General features: G+C 42.5%; 1 protein-coding gene across 1 annotated transcript; it reads right to left on the reverse strand.

Annotated features, from left to right (window-relative positions):
- Positions 1–13599: 13599 nt before the first annotated feature.
- On the reverse strand, positions 13600–24414 carry NABP1 (nucleic acid binding protein 1). The gene is made up of 6 exons (XM_030580945.1): positions 23899–24414; positions 23312–23450; positions 19477–19548; positions 17341–17416; positions 17002–17068; positions 13600–15156 (listed from the first exon to the last, which is right to left on the reverse strand). The coding sequence occupies exons 1-6, from the start codon at positions 23987–23989 to the stop codon at positions 14963–14965; spliced, it is 639 nt and encodes a 212-aa protein (XP_030436805.1). The 5' UTR covers positions 23990–24414; the 3' UTR covers positions 13600–14962.
- Between the last annotated feature and the right edge of the window lie 458 nt (positions 24415–24872).

Here is a 24872-nt window from a genome sequence, read left to right on the forward strand (position 1 = left end):
AATAATCAGAGACAGGATTGTAAGACAACAAAATGAGCATCATTAGGCTAGGGACAAATTAGCACTGTGTTAAAGAAAGCATGCATTAGCATAGGCAATAGCATAAGTAATTCAAAATAAAGGAAGTTAATAAGACTAGGAACCTAATATAGGGCAGGATATGACACTGATCATTCCTCTAAGCACCCTCAAGTCTCTGGAGTCAGTAGGAGTTGAGGGATGAGCAGTTCTCCTCAGGATCAGGTCCACAGAATAAGGTAATAAAATCATAGCGTATGTACAGTTTAAAAAAAAATCTGAGGAAAGCATACCAAGATAATAAAATTGCACCCACCTCTAAATCCCATCAACTCTGCTCCATCCCAGAACGTATCATAGCTATGGACAAGAGTTCATTCACTCTTCCAGAAAACTTCATTATTGGCTGTGATGAGACTCAGCAAAGCTTTCTGGAGTGTCACAGCAGAATGGGAATTTCTTGAGGCCTAACTATTAACATAGGTATGTTTTTGCCTATGCATTTGTTGAATGCTCCCTAACCTGTGAGGAAGCTCAACATTTATTTAAGCTTTGTGGTTCAATTTTAAGCTTTCAGTTTGGAAGGGCAAAAGTCTTTTTCTAGAGGGCTAAGAGCATTACAGAGATCTGGACAATTCTACTAAGGACAGCACTAGGGAACAAGTAGCAGAACTGTGAGAAAAAATGCATGTGCACCGTACCAATAAACACTGGACTACAGAGAGTCATATATTCCTGGAGGAATGCGAAAGCTGTCCCAGCATGCCTGAAAACGTAGTCCGAGAAATTCCTTCCACACAATGCTAAGGAAGTGCACTGACTAAAGCAAGAAACCTTTACTGAGGCTGCTGCTTTTGATCATGCATTATAATTTAAACATCCCTAATTCAATTTGTGAAGCTGTAGTAATCTGCAGTACATGTATTGAAAAGGCAGATTATGATGAGGAACATTATTTACTAAACCACTGTAATGAGACCAGTTCAAAGTTAGCATCAGGATCTAGCCCCGCAAACAAAAATGCAACAGTAAATTGGAAGAAAAAATATCATGAAAAATTTCAACAAAACCCCTAAACCATGACTGGTCAAATACAAATCCACTTCTGGTCCCTAAATGCTTTTGATGCTCATGATACATCCAATATATTAACAAGTATTAATGCAAGTTCTTTGCATTTACCGAAAGACTGAATCATCTTTGACCAAAGCAGCAGTAGCTTGGTTATAGCAATTGAAATTGTATAAAATGGATCTGAGATGACAGCTGGATTATCGCTCTGGTTTCCCTGTAGGGCTGTCTGCTATTAGGGACTAACCCAAAGCCCATAAAAACCAATAGAAACCATTGACTTCAGTGAGCTTTGGAGCAAGCTCTTAAAGAATGTGCCAACAAGTAACTCAATGTTCACCTGATTTCATTGTTAAAATGAATATTTACTTGGCAAGTAGCATAGTATCCAGGACTAAGCAACAGGCTGAGAGCCAGGAATTCATTTCTCTAGTTGCTCAGATCATTCCAAAACCGATCACCTTTTTCTGAGCAAAGTGTATATTTACTGCATCATGCAATGATTATTAATCAAAGTTGGCTGGCACAAGGACATTTTCAAGAGCTCAGCTTCCATTTAGATGCCAGAATAAGTGGCCAAATTTTCAAAACCATTAAAAAGAATATAGCATATTGAGTATGCCTTTGGTGCAGAGCTTTCCTGAAAATCTTGCTTTAGGTGTCACAGGGGGAGATGCTGGGTTTTGAGCTCTTTAAAAAAAAAAGGAAGAAACTTTATTTTTATATGCTTCACCCAGCCAATTCTATCAGTCTCCGATTTTTGGCATCTGGCCTTTCGAGGGTAGAGTAGGATCTGTTATGGAGGAGCACACTCACTGTATTAAGGTTTGTGATGGGGGTAAGAGTGCACCTGAAATCTCATGGGAGACTTTCATTTGCAATGTTAAGGTAATTGCAAAACTTCTTTTGGATGAGAAGTTTTCCACAGTCACCAATGCCTTTGTGACCTACAGACTGTGCCACAGTGTAAATGATCTGGAAGATGTAACTAACACAAAATGCTTCTGCAAACCCATTTTGCCACAGCAGCTGCAGGGAATGTATTACACCAGTGTCCCAACAGTTACCCAACCTTCCTATTGGTTTTAAGGTCTATACCAGCCTATCTGATTAGGGTCCCAACTGCCGGAGGGGCTACCTCTCCTGCTGGTGCCATTGGAACACTATGGAGCAGGAGCTTTAGAACATCTGAAGTTTGTGGACGACAGTGTGAGCAAAAAGAAGCCAGACTTAAAGTGCTTAAGAAGAGCACTCCGGAGTGACCTTTTACATTCTCTTACTTTGTTACACCATATTCTCTCTGGCCCACTCTGGAGAATGAAGAACAAATGTAAGTCTCTCCAGCAGAGAAATTTCAGCATGAGGCCCTCTTTTCTGGAATTAGATTCTGGAGTCTTGAGTGCTAGGCGATGCTTCAAGGATTACCTATTCTCTTAGGGCTTTCTAAAGGGGAAAATGTCTCAGCCTGTTTAAGGGAGATTTTAGGAGGTTGATTTAGACAATGTTATTGCATATTTAAGTGACATAGGTTTGCTTAGCAACTTCTCCAATAGATCTGCATTTACAAATTCTACCAATGAAAGTCAATATTTATTTTTCACTCTAGTACCAGGTTATGTACTTTTCTTGCCAACTTCTATTCTCAGCAGTTAAATATTTTTCATATTCAATAAAAGTCTGATAATCGAGTTTGGCTATCCTCATCTGCCTTCTTAATAATTTGATTGACAACATGCAGATGGGTTTGTGGTAACAAGCCCTATTATAAAGTTTGCATTACATATTGTGAAAAAAGACCAGACTATTTATGTTAATATTTGAGTATTCATGCAGTCCTCTACAGCTAATAATAAAATTAGCCATAAAAATAGTTTTTGCTTTACTCAAGCAAATTAACAGATATTTACTGCACTCAGCATAACTCTCTCCTCTCCACATTGTGTGCTTAAGCACTCAAGACGATTACAGCAAATCAAGTTTTGTTTTAATCAACCCAGGAAGAAGGAAATGCAAGAAATTAACCTAATGCATAAATGTCTGTTTTTCCAATAATAAAAATAGATTGGTTATACCTCCATGCCTTTCTTAGGTCCCAATCCCGTAAGCTGTTCTTCACGGGGCTCCTCTGTTGATGAACAGCTCCACTGAAATCAATAGGGCTCAACAGAGGACAGGGATCCAGCCCTTCAGAAAAACAGGCAGGATTAGGGCCTTTATTTGTACACAGTGGAACCCAGTTATGAAGATGGGCGGTAGCAGCTACTGTTTTGGTCAAGAATCCAATGATTACTACAGGCAGAGACACTGTAGATATGCACAAAAGGAAGCTCTCCATCATGTAAGGCCAGATAAATTCTACTATGCACAGAGGGTGGCTGGGAGTTTATATAGTACTGTGTTGCACAAACATAGTACATCTTGCATACAACATAGGGTATTATGAGTGACGCAAGTCCCACGTGCTGACCTTGCTTTGAATGTGTAAAGCAACAAAAGCGCCAGTCACTTGTTACAGATATTTAAACAGGGACTTAATACATTGATTTAAAAGCTGCCCTCTCAACCAAGCTGAACTACTCACTTCTCTCTACCTCAAAGCTTTGCCCGAGTCCCTCCCCATGGTATGTCATTCCTTTGGCAAATTGTGCAGCTAGCCAACAGATGGTGCTGCTGTGTATAAAGCTTAATCCTTCCACAAGAGCCTGGAGACTTGTCACAAACTTGGTATCATGGAAAGAGGACAGGGTGACCAGATGTCCCAATTTTATAGGGACAGTCCCAATTTTTGGGTCTTTTTCTTATATAGGCTCCTATTACCCCCCACCCCATCCCGATTTTTCACATCTGCTGTCTGATCACCCTAAAAGAGGAGGAATGTTACCCATAGCTGCTGGAACTAGGGGTGCAGATGCACCTTCTGGTTTGAAGTGGTTTTCATCATATACAGGGATTACAGTTTGATTCAATGGCTCTCAGAACCCCCACTATAAAAACTGTCCCGGAACCCCGGATGTTACTTTGCTAAATACATGTTATTTGTATTTAAGGCGGCCAAAGCCACATCCCCAGAGTACCAGACATTCCAGTACTTCTGGGAACAGCCTAGGCCTGCACCCACAGTGTGATCTCACGCACACAGGGGCAGGGCAGCAAGCTCCGAAAAATAGTATTGTCTGTACATCCACTGACTCCACATGAACTTATTGGACAAAATAACGTCTGGTTCTAAATCACTACCAGAAAACCCAGACTGCCCAGCTTAAAACCAGACAAATGGCCTCTCGATTTGTATTGTGGTAGTACCCAGAGGCCCCCCTCTGAAATGGAGCCAGAAAAACAGATGTGCCCGTGCAGCTCAGGCACTCAGGAGTAACTGAGTGCACACAGAGGAAAATAAGGGGACCCTGTCCCACAGAGTTTAAGTCTAAGGCCTGGTCTACACTATGCATTTAAACCGAATTTAGCAGCATTAAACCGATTTAACCCTGCACCCATACACACAACGAGGCCCTTTATATCGATTTAAAGGGCTCTTTAAACCGGTTTCTGTACTCGTCCCCGACAAGAGGAGTAGCACTGAAATCGGTATTGCCATGTCGGATTAGAGTTAGTGTGGCCGCAAATTGACGGTATTGACCTCTGGGTGGTATCCCACAGTGTACCATTGTGACTGCTCTGGAAAGCAATCTGAACTTCGATGCACTGGCCAGGTAGACAGGAGAAGCCCTGCAAACTTTTGAATTTCATTTCCTGTTTGCCCAGCGTGGAGCTCTGATCAGCACGGGTGGCGATGCAGTCCCAAATCCAAAAAGAGTTCCAGCATGGACTGTACGGGAGATACTGGATCTGATCGCTGTATGGGGAGACAAATCTGTTCTATCAGAGCTCCGTTACAGAAGACGAAATGACAAAGCATTTGAAAAAATCTCCAGGCTATGATATACAGAGGCCTCAGCAGGGTCTCAGCACAGTGCTGCATGACAAGCATAAAGGAAAGCCAAAGAATCAAATGGACGCTCACGGAGGGAGGGAGGGGAGACTGAGGACTCCCGCTATCCCACAGTCCCCGCAGTCTCCAAAAAGTATTTGCATTCTTGGCTGAGGTCTCAATGCCTGAAGGGTCAAAAACATTGTCCAGAGTGGCTCAGGGTATCTCTCATCAATTTACACCCCCTCTCCCCACTGTGAAAGAAAAGGGAAAAAAATCGTTTCTTGCCATTTTTCAATGTCACCGTATGTCTACTGCATGCTGCTGGTAGACACAGTGCTGCGGCGCTGAACAGCAGCATCCCCTCCCCTTCCTTTCCTGATGGCAGATGGTACAAAATGGTGGAAAACCGTCATCAGCCTGTGAGTGATCCTGGCTGGCCTCGGTGAGGTCGGCCGGGGGCACCTGGGTAAAAATGGGAATGACTCGTCATTCCTGGCAGACGGAATAAAATGCTTGGTAATCATCCTCATCATAGCAGCTGGAGCCGGAGCTCCATCAGCCCCCCACACACACCTTTCGTGTCTAAAGAAAAGATTCTGTACTCCCTAGACTATCATAGCAGCAGAAAGCTATGCTCATTTCCCAACCCCCCACCCTTTAATGTCCTGCCTGGACTATCATAGCAGCTGGAGGCAGCCTCCCCCTCATTTTATCTCACTAAAAAGTCAGTGTTTCTTATTCCTGTATTCTTTATTACTTCATTACACAAATGGGGGGACACTGCAATAATAGCCCAGGAGGGGTGTGGGAGGAGGGAAGCAATGGGTGGGGTTGTGGCAGGGGCACCCCCTAGAATGGCATGCAGCTCATCATTTCTGTGGGATCTCTGGGGCTCTGACCCGGAGCGGCTGTGCTCTCTGGTTCTCTAGTAGACTTGCCCCATATTCTAGGCAGGACTGACTATTTTTAGACAAAATATAAAGCAGAGAATGATCCCGGGAGTCATTCCCATTTTTGTCCATGCGCCCCCGGCTGACCTCAGCGAGGCCAGCCAAGAGCACCCATGACAGCAGCAGACGGTACAAAATGATTGATAACCGTCATCGTCAATTTCCAGTTGCAAATGGTACAAAATGATTGATAACCATCATCTCATCAACAATTTACAATGGCAGACGGTGCAATAGGGATGGTAACCATCTGTGCTACCTTGCAAAGGCAAATGAATGCTGCTGTGTAACACTGCAGTACCGCCTCTGTCAGCAGCATCCAGTACACATACGGTGACAGTGACAAAAGGCAAAACAGGCTCCATGGTTGCCATGCTATGGCGTCTGTCAGGGCAATCCAGGGGAAAAGGGCACGAAATTATTGTCTGCCATTGCTTTCTCAGAGGAAGGATTGAGTGACGACATTTAACCAGAATCACCCGCGACACTGTTTTTGCACCATCATGCATTGGGATCTCAACCCAGAATTTCAAGGGGCGGGGGAGATTGTGGGAACTATGGGATAGCTACGGGATAGCTACCCACAGTGCAAAGCTCCAGAAATCGACGCTAGCCTCGGTACATGGACACACACCACCGAATTAATGTGCTTAGTGTGGCCACGTGCACTCAACTTTATACGATCTGTTTTACAAAACCGGTTTATGTAAAATCGGAATAATCCTCTAGTGTAGACATACCCTCAGGCCAAAGTTTACACGTAGATGCCTCCAGTTTGACACCCAAATGCAACTAAATAAGTGTGACCTGATTTTCAGAGGCACTGAGCACCCGCAGCTCCTACTGAAGACAATGAGAGCTGTGGAATAGGGGTGGAAAACTCTCACCTAGATACTGTAGAATGGATTTAGGACCCTACCCGCATTCGAGAACTGACTTCAATTGGGAGAAATGCAGTAACACTTCACCATAATATCAGTCTATAATGCTGTTCAAGTTTAAATTCATTTATACAGAAGAAAAACTAATTCCTGGTCTGAGACGGCATTTATTTCTTAAAGTCTCCTCTGCGACACTAATCACTGCAGCATCTGAGTGCACCATCACAATGAATTTAGCTCCACAACACACAAATCAGGTGTTATCCCAGTTTTACAGATAAGGGACTGGAAGCCCATCAATTAAGGACCTGAATTAATTACCGTTTAAATCAATGGAGCCTTCCCACGGTCTTCAATGGGAGTTGGGTCAGACCTCAAATGATCTGGCCCATGTCCCACATGAAGTCTGAGGCAGAGCCGGAATTAGAACCCTGGGCTGAGTACCATACTCTTGCCTTAGCCACAGAATCATCCCATCCTCCCTCTTTCGCCACAAATTTCAACCTTAAAGATCAATTTAGCAGAGAACTCTACCGTTGTGTCTGCCCACATACAACTGAACTCCTGTCTGCTTTGGGTAGGCTTCAGAATTTGCTCCAGACGAGAACAATTGTTTTTACATACGTGTCTCCAAACAGCATGCAAGGGCCAGCCAAGCCCGGGAGTGCTTATACTGCTTCACATTCTCCACTCTGCAGTAGAGATACTACATAAACACATACAGAATGAATTTAGCACCGAGCTTTACCCTCGCTGCAAAATCCATGATTGTGGAGAAGAGTTTTGCCTTCATGTGCTCAGGCAAGTCCTGGTATTTTACTCCATGCCTAATCTGCTTCACTATAAAATGGGCAACAGGGACACATGATTTCTAAGTGATTTTTTTTTTAATGAAGCCTATTTAAATACAGGAGGATTTTCCTGACGAAAAGCACCAGCCCATTTTAAATAAAAAAGGTGAATTAAGTCCTTGAATATTCCCCTAGGCCACATTCACCTCTAGTTTCTGATCCCTTTAAATGGAGCCTTGTTAGTTTAGTAAATAGCTTGTTTGGAATTAAAAATTAATCTCAATTATGAGACAGAATGTGTGTGTGTGTATACATATTTTATATATCGTACAAGAGATTAAAATGCATAATCCCCACTGAGGGGCATAGCAATTTCAAATACTCTGGAGCAGAGAGTTAAGGAGTTAGTAAGAAGATTGAGGCTCATCTCAGGAAGCGCATCTTTCAAAATGAATTGTAAGAGCTGTGATAAATCGATATTCAAACCCAGATATCTAAGTTTTCAGACAACTGTCCCATACCTATTTGAAGAGAGTATATTATGTCTTCCAGTGGTGACTTCACACCTTTTCATATCACCAAGCTCTCTTATGGGTTTTTTCTAACTAGTTTCCCTGCTAATCATTCAGAGACATACAAGCAACGATCAAAGCAGGGGGGGGGAAGGGTTTGGGGAGAGGCCTGTTGGGTCAGCTAGTTTAACTCCTCATAGTACAGCTTCTAAGATTTTGTCTGCTCGTTTTAAACATACTGTGGTTGAACTTTCACCAGTTAGCAGGGAAAAATATTCTAGTCTAATGAAGATACTTGATATTCATCTTAATTTTCCCCAGGCTTAATTTCATCCCAATGCTCTTAAATTATACCAGCTGCCCTAAATGTACTCTTAATATATGTAGATTTATATTCCCCTTTAAAGCTTTGCCTTCACTACTGTGTTAGCTCAAGGTCTACCTCAAATGTTGTCTCTAACCCAACTCCCATTCACACATAAAACTCTCTAGCTCTGGTTAAAGCATCACTTAAACTCCAAAGTGGCTGACTTGTGGTGAGGGACAGGATGGGAGCTTGAGTGCAGCTGACACTCAGGCTAGTAATACCTACTCCCTGCTGTTAATCCAATTGCACTTGCAGAGCTGCAGCATTATTTTGCTGTGTGACTGCTCTCACTCAAGCTAGGCTAAATGAAGAGTTAACTGGAGGATAAATAACTCCACAGCAAAGACAAGCCCTTGGCCACCCCTTTTGAGCAGTGTTTCCCTCACTTTTAAAAACTAAGCCCATCCCTTCCTTTCTGGAGGAGGGACCAATCCTAGCCACTTCGGGCCCCAGCATATGATGTTAAAGGCCTGGCTTCCCTATATTACTACCTCTTTCCTGAAAGTATGTACAATAGTTAACACTGACCTCTAAAATACCATCATTGGCAACTAGGCGGTGAATGGGGCAGTTCACACCTCAGCACTATCATTTCAGGCTCTCCGTACTCATGCAGACATTACTACACTAGTTACACATGGGTCCCGTTTTCAAGGTTCTTTCTGCAGCCACTATTGCTAGAGGTTATTCTTTCAACATGAAAACAGAATGGAGAACAGCTGTCTGCTCAGTCCAACTACTCCTTCGTGCTCCTCCACCCCTGGAGGGCATGCACATTTCAGGAAACGCTTCTGTGGCCAAACTAGTGTCTCTTTGTCTGTAACTGGTTGATTCTGTATATGCAGCCCCAAACTGCATTGGCTATTTTTTATTTTTTATTTTTTTTTTGCTTCTCACACTATAAACTCATGTCTCATTACGATCATCCCTTCCCTTTTATGCTTTACTGATGTTTAGAATTTTCCCCCTACTCGCTAACTAGAGTAGCCCACAGGCCCTCCCACCACAACCACCCTCCCCCACTCAGTGTTACTGAACTAGATTGTGGGTGATCTTTACTGTCGTCGATGAGCACCTGTGTGCGTATTGCCTTACTGAACTCAATAGGACTTCATACATGGTGGTATTTCCCAATATAAAGGTTGAATCTAGCCAATTGTTCTTTTCTACCACCATTTCCCACTTCTTAAATCCTTTCTACTATGTTTCTGCCCTGGCTCATATTAGCAGCTCCTCCCAATTTGGTATCGTTTGCAAATTTTTGAAGCAAATATTAAAATAGGCAGCTGACAAGGATTTGTTCTTACTTGCAGGTTTACTCCAGTAGGGGGAGCATCTGCATCAGGGAAATCTATGTCAAAGTAATTAACACCAGGGCAAACCACTAATGTAGACACCACACCAGTGCAGAATGTGGCTTGCGCCCATGTGACTTAACTGGTTCTTACAATGTAGCTCCACCACTGCAAAAGGAAAATAGTACAAACAGGACCTAGGATAAATACATCTGAAAGAATCAGGACAACTACTTGCCAAATAAGGTCACCCAGCAGAAACAGACTGAAAAATCATCCTTCAGTCCAACACTTTCCCCATCTCCCTCCTGGAGGTTTTCCAGTAAGCACCAGTGTATGAGAGTCCCTTAGTGGACCCCCCCTACCTCTTTATGCAACAAGCAGTAGCAGAGGGTGCAAGACAGAAAATTCAGATATTACAGAAAGGCAATAGCCTCTCACTAGTTCAGATTACAACCAACGTTCTTTAAAGAGCTTTGTTTTACCACCCTTCCAAATTTAACTTGGAAAATTAAGTTTAGCTGAAGGTTTACTCTGGAAGTAGAAGAATTTCAGAAAGCTTTTAAGAAAAATCAAAATGAGGAGTCATAGGTTAAGCATTCTCTGCATTTGAAATTGACTTCTACCCAGTGCTTGTCTCCCACTAACCCAAAAATACCTTGTTAAAGTCTCTTTAAACCTTCCATGTAGTTACAGCTCACTGAACGCTTGTGTTAGCTGCATTTAAGAGGGCTAGTTAAGCAAAATTATAGATTTTTTTCATGAAAATACTTTGGGGCCCAATCCAGCTCACACCAATTTCAATAGAAGCATATTCAGGAACTGGCAGTGTATGAGGCATGATGCTCTCTATTGGCTGGTTATTTGCAGGTCAGAAAAGAAAGCCGCGCTAACAAGTGACAGCTAACAGACCTTTAACTCAAGTGGTAAATGCCTGGGTTATTACAGCAGTTATTCCTGGGTCTGGTTTATTACAGAAAGGTGGAAACCTACTCATAGGTTACAACCACAGCCCCATTTAACAGCAAATTATGTTTCACGCTTGGAATTCCACTAATAAAAATGCTTTCAATGTTGCCAGCTTAAGTCTCGCTGTCAATTAGAATTTAATTTGAGATTGAAATTAAAATGACTTTTTCTGAAATGTTGAGTGTCTAATGCTGTGTCCCTTTTGCTGCCCACTAACATCAAATTTATGCTACAAAATCTGAAATATCAGTGGGTTTTAATACAGCTTCTTGCATGGACCCGTAGTCGAGGCTGAGAATAACAGAATATCATGAAATTGTCTTGACTTGAAATCAGTGAAACCTGTGGAGGAAAAAAAACATGATGACTGAGAATATTTGTCATCAACCTCCAAACTGGCCAGGTTACTTTCCGTACATAAAAAGGAGGCTGCAGCTTCTCATCAGTGACCCTGGCATTCCTCATAAAATAGCCTTGGGGTTGGGAGAAACATGTGCAAGAACCTTACCGTCACTGGACAATGGAACAGAGCTTAAGGGACTTTGCAAAGATTAGATGTGAAATTTGTAGCAGAACCTGGAATAGACTAAATTCTGAGGTGGTAAATCCATGTTATATACACTAGATTGGAATGCCTGAGGCAAATGGCTTCACATCTCTGTATTCAGTCCATCTTTACAATCAGGCTACCATTTCTTCCCCACTTCTGAGAATTGAAGCAGCACAACGTGAGGGCAAACATTATTAGCTGCCTCATTTTTCAGAGAAGGCAATTTGAAGGTAATGAATGGGTTAGCGGTGGAAATGAGAATTGTACGTTCTTGTCCTAACACAAGTCAGGCCTGAGGGACATTCCACCTACTCATGCCTGTGTTATTAGCCCTTCCAGTCTACTGGGTAAGTAGACTCCAAAAACGTAAAGCTATGATAAACCCTCAGAGCACACCTTAATTACCTAGACAAGTTGTGTGCAACTGTAGCAATGTGCATTGTCCAGAACTTCCTTATAGAATCCTTCCTCCAAACATCCCACACCTAGAAAGAACACCACATGAAGGAGAGCACCCTTCCATCTTTCTTACACAGCCTCTTTCAGCAGGCCTTTTCGAACGTTTCTTACCTACTTTACTCACCATTATAATCCTCCCTCATAACACTTCTTCTCGCAAACTGGATTATGGTGTAAGACTATTGCATTGTAATTGTTTTAGGCTTTGCATCTGCAAAGGGCTCTCTGAAGAGTCCCACTGAAGTGAATGGGGCTCCACACTAGCATAAGGTAAATGCATAGATCCCATTGCAGGATCAGAGCCTTCTATATTGGCTGTATGGAACTTGCTAGGGAAAATAGAATTTTCTTCCTTTGACTTCTTGTCCCAAATTCATCACATGACCAGAGACTTGAAGTTAATATAGTTAAACAGATCAAAATTCACCTGGCTTCATATTGCAGAGATTCTCCCTGAAGAGAAGTAAAACCAAGTTAATAAAATGATACAACCTAATGTTAAAACAAATGATTAGACACTGAAGACAGGAACGCTACCAACCTTAAAAAAAAAGTAAAGACCAATCTTCTTGCTTCATTTCTTTCAATCAGAGGTCATTTGCTTACACAAAAAGTCTTGACAGCAGGTGTCCACATCCTGTGTTAAATGTACTAGCAGTAACCATTTCCATTTTAACAGCCTGGTTAATGTAAGCACGATTAAGTGTTACCTTTTTTATTTAAAAGTGCAGTGAACTAGAATACATGCTCTACCTTCTTAGTTTTCTGTTCCTTAAAGGAATTATTTGACTAAAGCTAACATAATTTGCATGTGTGAAGTTACAATCACATTCAGTACCTCACAGCAAGCCAGCAAATAAGGATTTGCCAGCATACCATGATTCCTTTTGATATTGTGACTATTAATATTTAAAACAAAGACCCATACTGTGGAATCTTGAAGAATACTCAGTTTTCTAACTTCAGTATCACTTAAACGGTGCTTTTTAATAACCGCTTCTCAGCTGAAAAGATGGGTTCTCACTTACAGTACTTATGACCCAGGGATCTAAAGGAACATGTATAGAAAGAAATTCCAGCCCTATTATAAAGGGTATCTAATGCTCTGCTAATAAAGGAACTATGCACAAGCTTTACAATGTATATAAAATTCTACTTACAATAATATTTTTAAAACAGAAGTGGAATGGAAAAGTGAAGAGAGATTCTATTTGTAGGTGGCACACCACCTCCACTTCCAACATTCCTCAAAGTTCACTTGGTGTTTTGTAGTTTCACAAGGTCTGTACAGTCTGGACAACCCCATGCGCTGACCACTATACTAAGAGTTACATGATTAGATTTTATTTAGTGTCTCAGAGTTTTGACAATTTCAGTCAGAAAGTATGAGTAGCAATGACTATTTTACCAATGCACACATATCTGTATAGCTCTTTGCTGTATCTGAGGTAAATAGCCTTCAGATTTTGGGGCACAAAGATCTTTCAAAATGACGTCAAGAAATTTTTAAAAGCTCGTGTTTCTAAGCAAGCAGTGAATCTTTACACACCAGGGTTACTGACAAAGGAAAGACCATTTCTGCTGTCACAAGCTCTGAAACTGGGCCATTTCAGAACACTGACATTCAAATATGACAAAACAGAAAGACAGTGGGTAAAATGACTTGTAAACACCAAGAATAGCTGAAAGCAGACTCAATAACTCAATGAATTGGAATGACTTCACAGCGACAACTTCTACTTCAAAATAGGCTTCTCTGTGGTGAAATCTCTAAGGCTTGACCAAAAGAAATTTATGTCCATCAACATGGTTAGTGCAACTTTTATTTAAGAAGTCAGCTTCAAGAATAGAGTCTAACAAATAAAAAGGGAATCCAGTAAGTCATCTTACAGCTTCTGAACTGTTTCCAAACCTGATCCAAAGCACAGAAATTGAATCAGTTTACACTGTGGATAATTTGTTGCTATGTGATCTAGTACCAAGAATCTTGTAGTTGGGCTGAAAACTGCACCTGTTTTGTTTAGAGGTGGTGGTGATGATGTCAAAAGTTCATATAGAGATAATTTAATGTTATATAAAAGGGAAGAAAAATACTTGATTTGAAAAATAAATTAACACCTTATGGCAGTGGAAGTCCTGCTGTATGGTAGCCTAGTACTTTTGTACACCAGTAAATATCGTTGAATCTAATAAGTATTTTGTTTGAACATAAACAAGTGTTAAAAATAGGCATTCAAAAGCCAAGGTGGTGGCCATCTTGCTGAAGAGTTAGATACATTGCATTAAATATGTGAACAGCAGAATCCTTGGCACCTTGCTCTCTACTGATGACTTTGGAGACCCCACAATTCGGGAAAAGCACAAAGTTATTTTTCAACAAGACTGAAGCCACCACAAGGACAGTAAGAAATGCCCTTTGTAATTTAGAACTCTCCCTCCTATTATTTATCTCGTGTGCCAAATGGTTGCAGCTTTCCTTGAGGACTGTTTGGCATATTAGGGATGACTTTCTTCTTTAAAGAGATATTGTAGCAGGAGAAATAATTTACACTTTTTAGCAACAAAAGCTAAGCCATTACTGTTCAGTCACTCACCATCTCTTTACTGTAGCCAATTGAAATCTCTTGGAGTTACCCATCCTTTGATTTAAGCAGCACTACTAGCTGCTGACATTGACCAATTCTGGTGCACTTACTACTTTAGCAGGTCATTTCAGTTTTAAACAGGAGACCTGACTGTTTAGGGCATCTCAGCCCCTCAATACAGTCACACAATTTCCATTAGCCCTCACGGAAGTCACATATATGACCTATGGGACATGACAGACCCCTTAAGGCTATATGGCTGACCAGAAGAAACAGAGCAACAAAAAAACACACCCAAAAGTAATATCCAACTAAAATTTGTTCCCATTTTTTAAAAATTCACCCCAATTGAATTCACACTTTTTACCTGGACTCTCAAATACCCATCCCCCCTAATTTCTGAGATGTAAGCAGCTTTACCACACTTTTTTGAAGAAAATCAAGTCACTTTGCTCCATAGACCAGAAAGAAAAAAACACTAATAAAGGACAAACTTTTTCACAGTTAACCATACATAAAAGTGCATTCAGTGTTCAAGTCGGGTGTATAGTTTAAGCAAGTCGTACAACCACATTTGGCACAGTCATCTTTTAAAGGCTCTGCGTGGGTCCCTCCCATTATTTACTGCTGTTAGAAGGGGCTGAATATTATTAGATGCTGGGATCGGTGGATTTACAGGTCCTCGTCCATTGGCTCTCCCAGTACCTGCATAGGAGTGGGCATGATTGTAGGCCAATGGAAATCCACTGGATTCAGGTCCCGTTTGCAAACCATTTCCTAAAAAGACAGTAAAATTTTATCACAAGTTCCACACTTTGACATCACTGCTCTTCTGCGCAAATAGCCTTCGCATTCTGCATTGCTACTACATAACAAGGTAACACTGAGCTTTAGGATAGGCAGCAAAGTCGAGAGACCTCAGAACTCCAAATCACAGCCAGCTTTTTCCAACAGTAGTTCTGCAGCAATGACTGAAGCGAGAAGGCCACAGGCCGTTCGTGCTGCTATGATGTGGTACTGCATTCTCGGAGGGAGGGAGGGAAATAACATCAGTCTGGCAGCCAAAGTTGGATTCTGATGCTTCCATTCACATGCACTCGCCTATAGCTGACCCATACCAGACGGTCCACAGCAGCAATGACTGGGAGATACAGCAGGACAGAAAAGCCAGAGAGGAAAGAGTAGAAGGAAAGCAGCCAGTATAGGACTCATCACGCCCCGCCCCACCAAACACAGAGAGAGAGAGAAAGAACAGTCTTGTGCGAATCCGCTGTAGGGAGTGACAGCTGGTACCATGCTTGGGACAAAACACATGAAGGCTGAGAAGGCAAAAACAGGATGGAGGCTGGGGGAGGAAAGGAGGGGGAGGGGATTAAAGATTGCACAGAAACAGAAAGAAGGATAATGTGAATCAAAGAAGGAAGCAGGTCTCAAAATATAAGTGCGAATGCAATGGAATCAGAACAGTCCACCACCCAAAATGACTGGGTCATAAGTAGGTGGCTACCCAGCAATTAGGCTGACAGAGGACTTGCCTCACCCTGGTATTAAGGCAACAAAAAAAATTGGCTTCAGAGTACCACCCTTATTTGCTCAGCAGAAGTTTTTATACTTGAAGGAGTGGAAAGGACTCAAAGAAATGAAATGGGAGAAGTGAAAATCTATTTCCAAAGGGGAAACTGACAGTCATAGAGAAACGTCACTGGTCTTGTCGATTGTATCAGTCTGAACTCAGCCAATCCATTGCCAGGAACAACTCTTGGATACACAACACTAGGTTTCGATTATCCTATGCATCCATTATGCAACCCCAGGAGAAAGGTGCGAGCGAGCTTTACACGCACTCCGAGACCTCTGAACCATTTTCTTATTGAAACATAATACAGTACAGTGCTGCCACACAGTACAGTACAATTTCAGTACAGTGCTGCCACAAAACTATACTTACACTCTAATCTTCCTATTGCATAAGAGTTCAGGTCTCTGCCATCCTTCCCAGTTCAGGAAGTAACCTGCCAGGAATCGTGTGACTATTTGGAGTTGGCGTTTAAGGCCAGAAGGGACCACCAGATTATCTCGTCTGACCTCCTGCATATCACGCACCACCAACCCCTCCCAGCACCTGCATACTGAACCCAACTGAATGTTCACTGCGGAGCAGCCCAAGATTAGGACTAATTACCTCTGGTTAAGTATTAAGTGCAACACTAAAACCATGTCTGGTTTAGGTCTGTCCCTTTACGTTCAATAAGCAGCAGTGGGCTGAAAGCCGAGTGTGGAATTTTCAGAAGAACCTACGTGATTTAGGAGCATGAGTCACATTAACAAATTCAGTGTGAAGTGTGCTCTCACGTGACTTAGGCATCTGTGAAAAGTCCTGCCTGAATAATTACTAGTAGGGCCAATCCTGAACACATTTATGATGGAAATATTGGTTTGAATAAAGTTACTTATGTGCAAAAGTGCTTGCAGGATTTGGCCCTAGCTCAATCCCAGAGCTCCCCATTTTGCCTTTAGAACATAAAAACCCTACGTTTCTCAACACTGAAAAAACAATAATGAATCTAAGAGTGTAAAGTGTTTCTCATCCTTTCACTTCCACAAATGAAAACAAAAACTTACCCACTGGCCCGAAAGTATAAGTACCCACATTACTTGATGAAGAACTATTATTCTGTTCACCCTGTGCCTTCAGAGAAATATAGAGAGAAAAAATATGGGTCAGACACAGAAACTTCTTTGTGTTTCAGAGAGGAATTGAATTTGTTGCACATGTTTTTGTACCGGCTATACATGAGATCCCCTCACCACTCTCCTACAGTTATTTACCACATCATTGCCATTCTTCTATATGCTTCCTTGAGCACCACTTTAAAAGCCAGAAATCTTACCACCGCTTAGCCTGAAATACTCAGATCAAAGCCTATTTTATGCAAGAGAACCCCAGGAAGTTTAACATACCAGTTTGTTGTGCTGCCCAAGGTGGTCTGAGTTGGGCTCACTGAAGTTTGGCACTTCCGAGTATACCATACAAAACCTGAAAAGGAAAGAAGAGCATGAGGAGAGCAACAGAACAGCTTTTCATACGGAGTTAGGAGAGAATTCTTCAGTATTTCCAAAGAGAATGGACACTTTGTACCTCCACACTACTAAGGCGTAAGTAAACCAGGCTCCAATCCTACAAAGGGAGCCCCTCCACAGCACAAGAAACCAGCATGGCTCTTCGATTCTTTTTGAAGGATCGGGGCCCGAGATGTAAAGTTTCCTTGCTCAGGCTATTTCAGTCAAGCAGCCAGAACACCTGGTACGCCTGCCTAGCACCCTATTAACATTAAAGAGGAGTTCAAGAACCTCAGGGGGACACTAAAATTCATATGATCCTTTTCCAATTAGTGGCAGCAAGTGAGCGAACAGACCTATTGACGACTGCATGTAAATGGGGAGGGGGCGAGAGTCTGGGATCATAAAACTTTGTAAGGTAAAACTGCTGTCCCAAACCATTCAAACTGCAGCCGGTCCGGACCCATGCTGTGGGCCAGAATTAAAAAGTCAAGATATGAATTTCACCTTAATCCAACCCTTTTATAGAGCAACACCCAGTCAAAAGTTGTACAGAGAAGCCGAATCATTTGGCCTGAAAGGAAATCTCTAGTGTATTCCTTTGCATCACACCTAGCTGGATTTTGTTATTCTTGAACCATCCAGTAGATGGAGTGGCAAGTCCTCAAACCTCTAAGGCAGTGGTCCCCAACGTGGTGCCCATGGGCACCATGGCATCTGTCAGAGCATTTATGTGTGCCCGCCTAGTGCGCAGCAGGGGAGAAAAGTCAAGGCCCCGCGCCTGCTGAGGACAGAGTACTCTAGGGCTGCAGGCTGCGTTCTCTGTCCTCCAGGCTTCTCTCTGCACTGCCCAGAACTGGCACCAAAAAAACACAAAACACAAAAACAAAACAAAGAAGACCAAACCACTCCAACTCTGCAGAATGGACGGAATGCCGCCCCGTAGCATGTGCTGCCCCAGGCACATGCTTGCTCCACTAGTGCCAGGAGCCAGCCCTTTATGTGAGTAATTGTTGGCGCCCGCCACACTCTTCTGAAAACATGAATGTGCTACTGGCCACAAAAAGGTTGGGGGCCACTGCTCTAAGATTTTGGGGGCAGGGCTGTCTTTTTACTGAGTATTTGTACAGCACCTAGCATAACAGGGCCCTGAACAATGACTTGGGCTCTGAGATGTTTTGATAATACAAGGAAAGCCTCTCGAGTGGGGACATTTCAGAATTATTCATCTAATTAGAAAGAAATAGGTACTGCATCAAGTATTTTTCTGGCTGCATCTTAAGCTTGTCACTTGCTTTTGTTCTTGTTGAATAAGGAATAGCTGATCTCTTGCTTCTTTACAGCATCCTTTAACAGTCTAAAAGAGTGATGCTTGCTCCTGTCTAAATTCTCTTCATCTTTCTTCATCATCGCGTTGCTCATCTGAGCTCTTGCCAATTTGACACAGGACTTAAAATAAGGCCCCGAAATAACCAGATTATTCAAAGTGAGGCCTAAGCGAGCAGAACAGAATAATCACCTAGCTCATTTTACACACTATACTCCTATCATTACGATCCACAGGACAGCTAGGAGGGAGGCTGAGAGGATGATTCCTTTAGCACAACAGGGCGGAACTCATTATCACCGCAGTGTGTGTAAGCTCGCATTGCAGCTGCCTGTACTGTACCTAGCCAAGTTTTCAATGCTGCAAGTCCTTGAACACGAGTATGGGCTAACCCAAGAAGAGAGGTTTTATACCAGGAACTTGTCGGTTCTGTAAAACCATCGGTAGAATGATGGCCCAAGTCCAGTAGATACCCCCACTTACGAGCACACTCCAGTGAAACAGGCTACAGCTCTTTGCCACAATCAATCATATAACCACTGACAGGAGCAAGCAACCTACTGGCCTCTGTTGGAGCTAAGACTGATAACCACTAAATCTCCATTTAGCTTTTTTTTTCCCCCCATTAAATCCTCCTGATAAGACCCACACTAGTTTACAATTCCTATGACCCACTGTCAAGGACAACGCATACAAAGCATGATACTTACTCCCCAATTTTCTGTAGCTCGCCTCCTCTTCCTGTGTAAAGTGTCAGGCATCCTTTCCACAGAGACGCATACCTAGCCAAAAGAGTACCAATAACATGTAAAGCGCTCGAAAAGAATAAGCACAATATTCTCTGCTAACCAATAGGGAAAATTAACATTGAAAGAGATTTTGAAGAACTAAACCTGTCTAGTGGATGTTCTGTACCAGCAGAAAGAGTGGCTAGAATTCCCAGACTAACATGCTCAGATTCCCTAAGATTATTTTACTCTAGAAGTTTCTAGTTACTAATGTATTTTCTGCTTCTACAAACAGCTGTTAGAAGCCCCATTAATTTGTTTGGGTCTTCAAAAGAGGCTAACAGCCACATCAAACTAGCATCAGGTCTGTCACAGCTATACCACTATGGACAGGCCTTTCTGCTAGCCAAGTGCCATCTTCCCTGTCAGGCAGATACACTATTTCCAGGACCACTGTCCACATCACCTTGCAACCCAGCCAACTGATTGACATACACAGTGTTACTTCTGCAGAACACCGGAGTGTTAATTCTGCAAGAGGAGAACTAGAGCGGATTTACCTCTGTTCCACTGTAGAAAACAAGACACAATGAATGCGTTAGACAACATTCAGTGGCTCAAGAAGAAAAACCAACTGCTTAATTTTTAGTAGAAGAGCAGTTCTCAGATAAAGTAGGTAGCAGCAAAATATATATTTACCCTTGAGATTCAAATGATATGCAGAGATAAAATGCAATCATTTTCAGTATGTGAAAACACGCTTGGAGATAGCATGAGGGTACCTCAGCCCAACTTGACTATTTATAGCATTTGACTTCAAGGACTGAAATTAAGTTATGTAGAAATAAAGACAAGCAGCTCAGTTGTACTGAATGTACATGACAGAAAAGTTACAAGACTTGCAAAAGAGAAGCACAAATAAACAGAGGAAGAACTCGAACAAAAGAGGATGGACGGTCTTCTCGCTAAAACACCAGGCTGGGACTGGTTCCATCCCCAGCCCTGCCATAGACATCCTTTGCGACTGTGGCCAAGTCACGTAATCTCGCTATGCTTTTACCTCCCCAGTCTCAGACGCGGGACATTGTAGTACAAATATAATAAAATAGAAAAATATCACTTCCTCCTGCATTCAGCACACAAAATGAAATCTCAATTAAAAAATGTAAGCGCTCCATTCCCTCAAACACAGCATTCAATCATCTGTAAATAAGATGCAATAGCAGTGGCCTTGCACTTAACATATCGCCTTTTGCTTGGAACAAGCTTCCTTTCATGCTGAATTTAATGGCTGGGCAGTTTTGTCTTATAACATGAAGGGAAAGAAGTGCTAAGCTAACAGGATATCAACCTCACATATACACTATACAGGAGACAAACCCCAAGACACTGAAGGATAACTTCTTCACGGAATTTCCAACACCACAGGTTTTTTTCCATTAACACAATTTTTCATTTTCAGTTCATAAAATGAGAGAGGTTGGCCGTAAAACACCAATCTGAACATAGAAACTTGAGGCCATGGCTACACTGGCACTTTGCAGGGCTGCAACTTTCGCGCTCAGGGGTGTGAAAAAAACACCCCCCTGAGCGCTGCAAGATACAGCGCTGTAAAGCCTCAGTGTAAACAGTGCCGCAGCGCTGGGAGCACGGCTCCCAGCGCTGCAAGCTACACCCGTAGAGGATGTGGAGTACGTGCAGCACTGGGAGAACTCTCTCCCAGAGCTGGCGCTGCGACCACACTCGAAACTTGTAGCCATATCCTAAGTGTTTAGAATTTTGAAATATTAGCTGCTACATCATCCTGCCCATGAACAGCTAACAATAGGGAACACATGGGATACTGTCTGTTAATGCAGTGGAATCCCTCTAGACTTGGCATTCAGCAAGAAAGAACGGGCAGTTTTTGTACACAGTAATAGTGTCTAGCTAAGAATAACTATTTGTAACAGTGATCAGACTGAAGAAATCAGATTACCCCATATATGTAAAATTTACATGCACTGCAACAGCAATGTCACTCGAATTTATCCTGAGTTAAGTACAGAAGTGGAAACTGTGCTGGGGCAGAGTAGACAGTTCTTAGTGAAGCTTGTAAACCAGTATAAAGCGAAGGAGGATACATTGTAAAATAAGGGCCAAACTCAGATCTTTGCACCTGCTGTTCAAATCTATTGTCTTCCATGAATGTGCATTGGTGAAAATGAGGACATAATTTGGTCCTAAATAAACAGAACTGATGCTATTTCATGGCTTTATATCTTGCAGTAGAGGTTCTTGTTTTTCCATAGTATGGATCACATTAATACAGACTATCTTGTGAGCCATCTCTCATCCCATTCACTCCCTCAGAGAATACTGTGGCAACTATAATAAATTATTTACAAAGAAATGTGATATTAACAGTTACAACCAACACTAATAACTTGGATTTATATAATATAGGCAGAAGATTTTTGAGGTGGTCAACATAAAGTTTAGCAAAGATAGCTGTAATCTTCAAGCATTCTGAAAACACATTGGACATCAACTCTCAAAATTTTAAACAGATGTAATTTGACCCCTAAACTAAGAATGAAGATTTACTTCTGACTTTTCTATAAAGTAAATCTGAACAAGAATAACTGCAGAAATTCTGATAGGGATATTCATTTGTTTTCATCCCAACACAGGAATTACTTGAAAAAAATCAACCACTATGTGACTAACAGTGACTCTGTTGTAGAAACACTCTCAGTTTTTATAACTATTGAGTAAAGGAGTTTGTGTGTTTTAAAACACAGCTACCCCTCTGATACCTGGGTTTTTAAACAATCCCTGAACATTTTAAACCAAAATACCTGTGTGTGTGTTGGGTTGCCAAATGAAAATAAGAAAGTGAAATTGACTAAGAAGAGAAATGAAAGTGACTAGTTTCTTGCAATTGTATAAGTGGAGAATAAGAGGTTAAAAGTAGTTTTAAATTGTTTCAGTTTTATAATTTAGTGTCAGTGGGAGCATATTGTAAAACTTGTCCCATTATATTGTAGCCATTACACAGGAACAAAATACTGTATTTTATAACAACATATATATATATATATATATATATATATATATATATTTTACAGACTAACTTCTATTCCCAGTTTTCCAGTCATTGCCATAAAACCCACTGTGAAACAGACTATCTTTTCAGTCTTGCTTAAATGATCCCCTCCCCCATTCTCTGTGGGCACAGTGCTACAGAAGAAAAGTGTTAAAATAAGAACATGGTTTTGATTTCACACTCTGAATCCCTATCTTGAACGTACAGATCAAGACAACTTCGTCATCCCCCCAAAAGAGAATGTGAAACTTAAGAAAAGCACAGCAAAGCTCTTAAATAGCAGATTCCCATCTGAACAGCATCTAGTGAAATACAGACAGGTTACTGAGATGCAGACAGAGCGGTCTACAAATCCCATCTATGCGTGTGTTAGGTTTGAGTGTTGGGGGAGGGGAAGCAAGGAGCGATCCTGAGGTTTTAATATGATGATAGATCACAGGCTGCTTGCCAGTGCGTCAAAGAAGCAGTCCAAATAAGGCAAGCCGTGTCATGTTGCTTCTTTCACAGAGGAAGTCAAAGACTATTTAGAATTCAAACCCTTTTCTTCAGTAACAGAGAAGATTTTTCCACATTCATTACAGTAAAGACACTGATCCTTCAGATCTTATCCACCCCATTGTAAAGTATAGAAATGGTTAACAACAAGATCATTGAGCAACACGTTATTTAAACAGCCAACAGTGCGGCTAGGCTGAGCTAAGCCGTATCCTGTCCCCACCCCATACATACCCTTTGGTCAATCGAATAATGTCCCCTGGCTGTATGAGAGTTCCGATTTCATCCCACACTGAAATTGTGATGCTGCCAGTTTTGTCTGCTACTTTACACGATCTCACCTCATGGCCATCTTTGGTTTTGGTAACTCGTCCTGTATGGGGAATTTAAAATAAAAAAAAATAAAACTTACAGACTGGAAGAATTCGTGCTGTCTGGAAATGAAAAAAAAATAGTTTAGATGTTTGAGAGAGTTATTCCCCAAGTGTCATGGACCCTTTTTAAGAGTAAGATCAAGAGGCAAGATCATTAAAACAGCATAAACAGACAACTCTCCCCAGCGCAGGATAAATGGAGTTAAATTAATTTCATGATGGGATTCTCTCCCTTGCCTAGTTGCCTGAACGAGATATCTTATTTTAAAATAAGATAGGAACAAGGGAGTAAAGGAGGCTTCCGCACTGCGAGGGAGCTGATCTTGCTCCCCCTGGAAGTGTGACCACGTGTCGGGAATCAGCCCAGCACAAATGTACTCTCCTACCCTAGGAGGGAGAGGAAAGAGGGGAGGAGGGAAGAGACATGGTTCAGAGGCACCCACTTACCGATTTCCAGCACAATAAAGACGACATTTAAGTTTTTCAGTCCGGGTTTTATGTCTTTTATAAAGTGGTATGTGTCGTTTGCCATGCTCATGCTGCTGCTCAGGAAGAGGACACAGGTACTAGGGCAGACTGAGCAGGACAAAGCATCCCTCAGGAAAGGAAGGGAGTCAGGGTGACCAGCCCAGGGTTGGAGTGTGTGTGTACACTTGGGGGGCAGCTATCAACCCAAATTATCAGACAGCAGGAGCACTCGGAGGAGCCTTTTACAGCTCGAAGGCAAGGCGATGGGATGAGGCTGGGCACTGTGATTTTCAAGCACGGAGACTGGTCGGTTGCAGCTGCTGCCCCCACTGGTGAAAGCCTGGGGCAGCCCTGGCTTCTCGTCCCCCGTCTCACTGCCCTGAGCCCCAGCACTCTCCCCGCCTGCTATTATATTACAACAGCTCGGCAGTCGGCAAGCGCTCCCCAGCCCCCTACGCGCCCCGCTCAGGAGAGCACTCTCTGTCCACAGCCCACTCCCTTCCCTGCCTTCAGCTGCAAAGCAAACGAAGCATGTGCGCTACTGCGCCTGCCCTTTTATACCCCGGCGGGCGGACCCATCTCCCTCATCCCGCGGGGGCCGAACAAAGGGAAACGGGAATGGGGAAAGGACAGAGCCAATCACACGGAGCCTTCGCCTAATTCGAGCCGCCTGCTCGGGGCTACAGCGGTCGGGGCTCCCCCGACCCTCCCTCCGAGACACATTCATTGAGGAAGCGGGGGAGGCGCGTGGAATGGAAGCGGCCGTGGAACGCGGAGCCATCAGAATGGAACTCAGTGTGAGCAAGTGCTCCGTGCGAGCTGCTGATTGGCTGGGCTGGGTTCTTTTGTCCTCTGACCTGTAACGTTCGTATTTTACTGCGTCTGTCCCTCGCCCCTTTGGAGTGGATTCAAGCGTGTTCCGCCCAGAGGACAGTCGAGAGATTGGAGACATC

The sequence above is a fragment of the Gopherus evgoodei genome, chromosome 11 (assembly GCF_007399415.2).
Source record: "Gopherus evgoodei ecotype Sinaloan lineage chromosome 11, rGopEvg1_v1.p, whole genome shotgun sequence".
Taxonomy (NCBI): Eukaryota; Metazoa; Chordata; order Testudines; family Testudinidae; genus Gopherus; species Gopherus evgoodei.

Bases quoted from the DNA above. Each gene is read 5' to 3' on its own strand.
- NABP1 (XM_030580945.1), bottom strand. From the start codon at position 23,989: ATGAGCATGGCAAACGACACATACCACTTTATAAAAGACATAAAACCC. The intron at 17,417-19,476 runs GTAAGTATCATG...TTTCCTTTTCAG, and splicing joins GAGCTACAGAAAATTGGGGA to GTTTTGTATGGTATACTCGG. The intron at 15,157-17,001 runs GTAAGTTTTTGT...CTGTCTTTTTAG, and splicing joins TTATACTTTCGGGCCAGTGG to GAAATGGTTTGCAAACGGGA.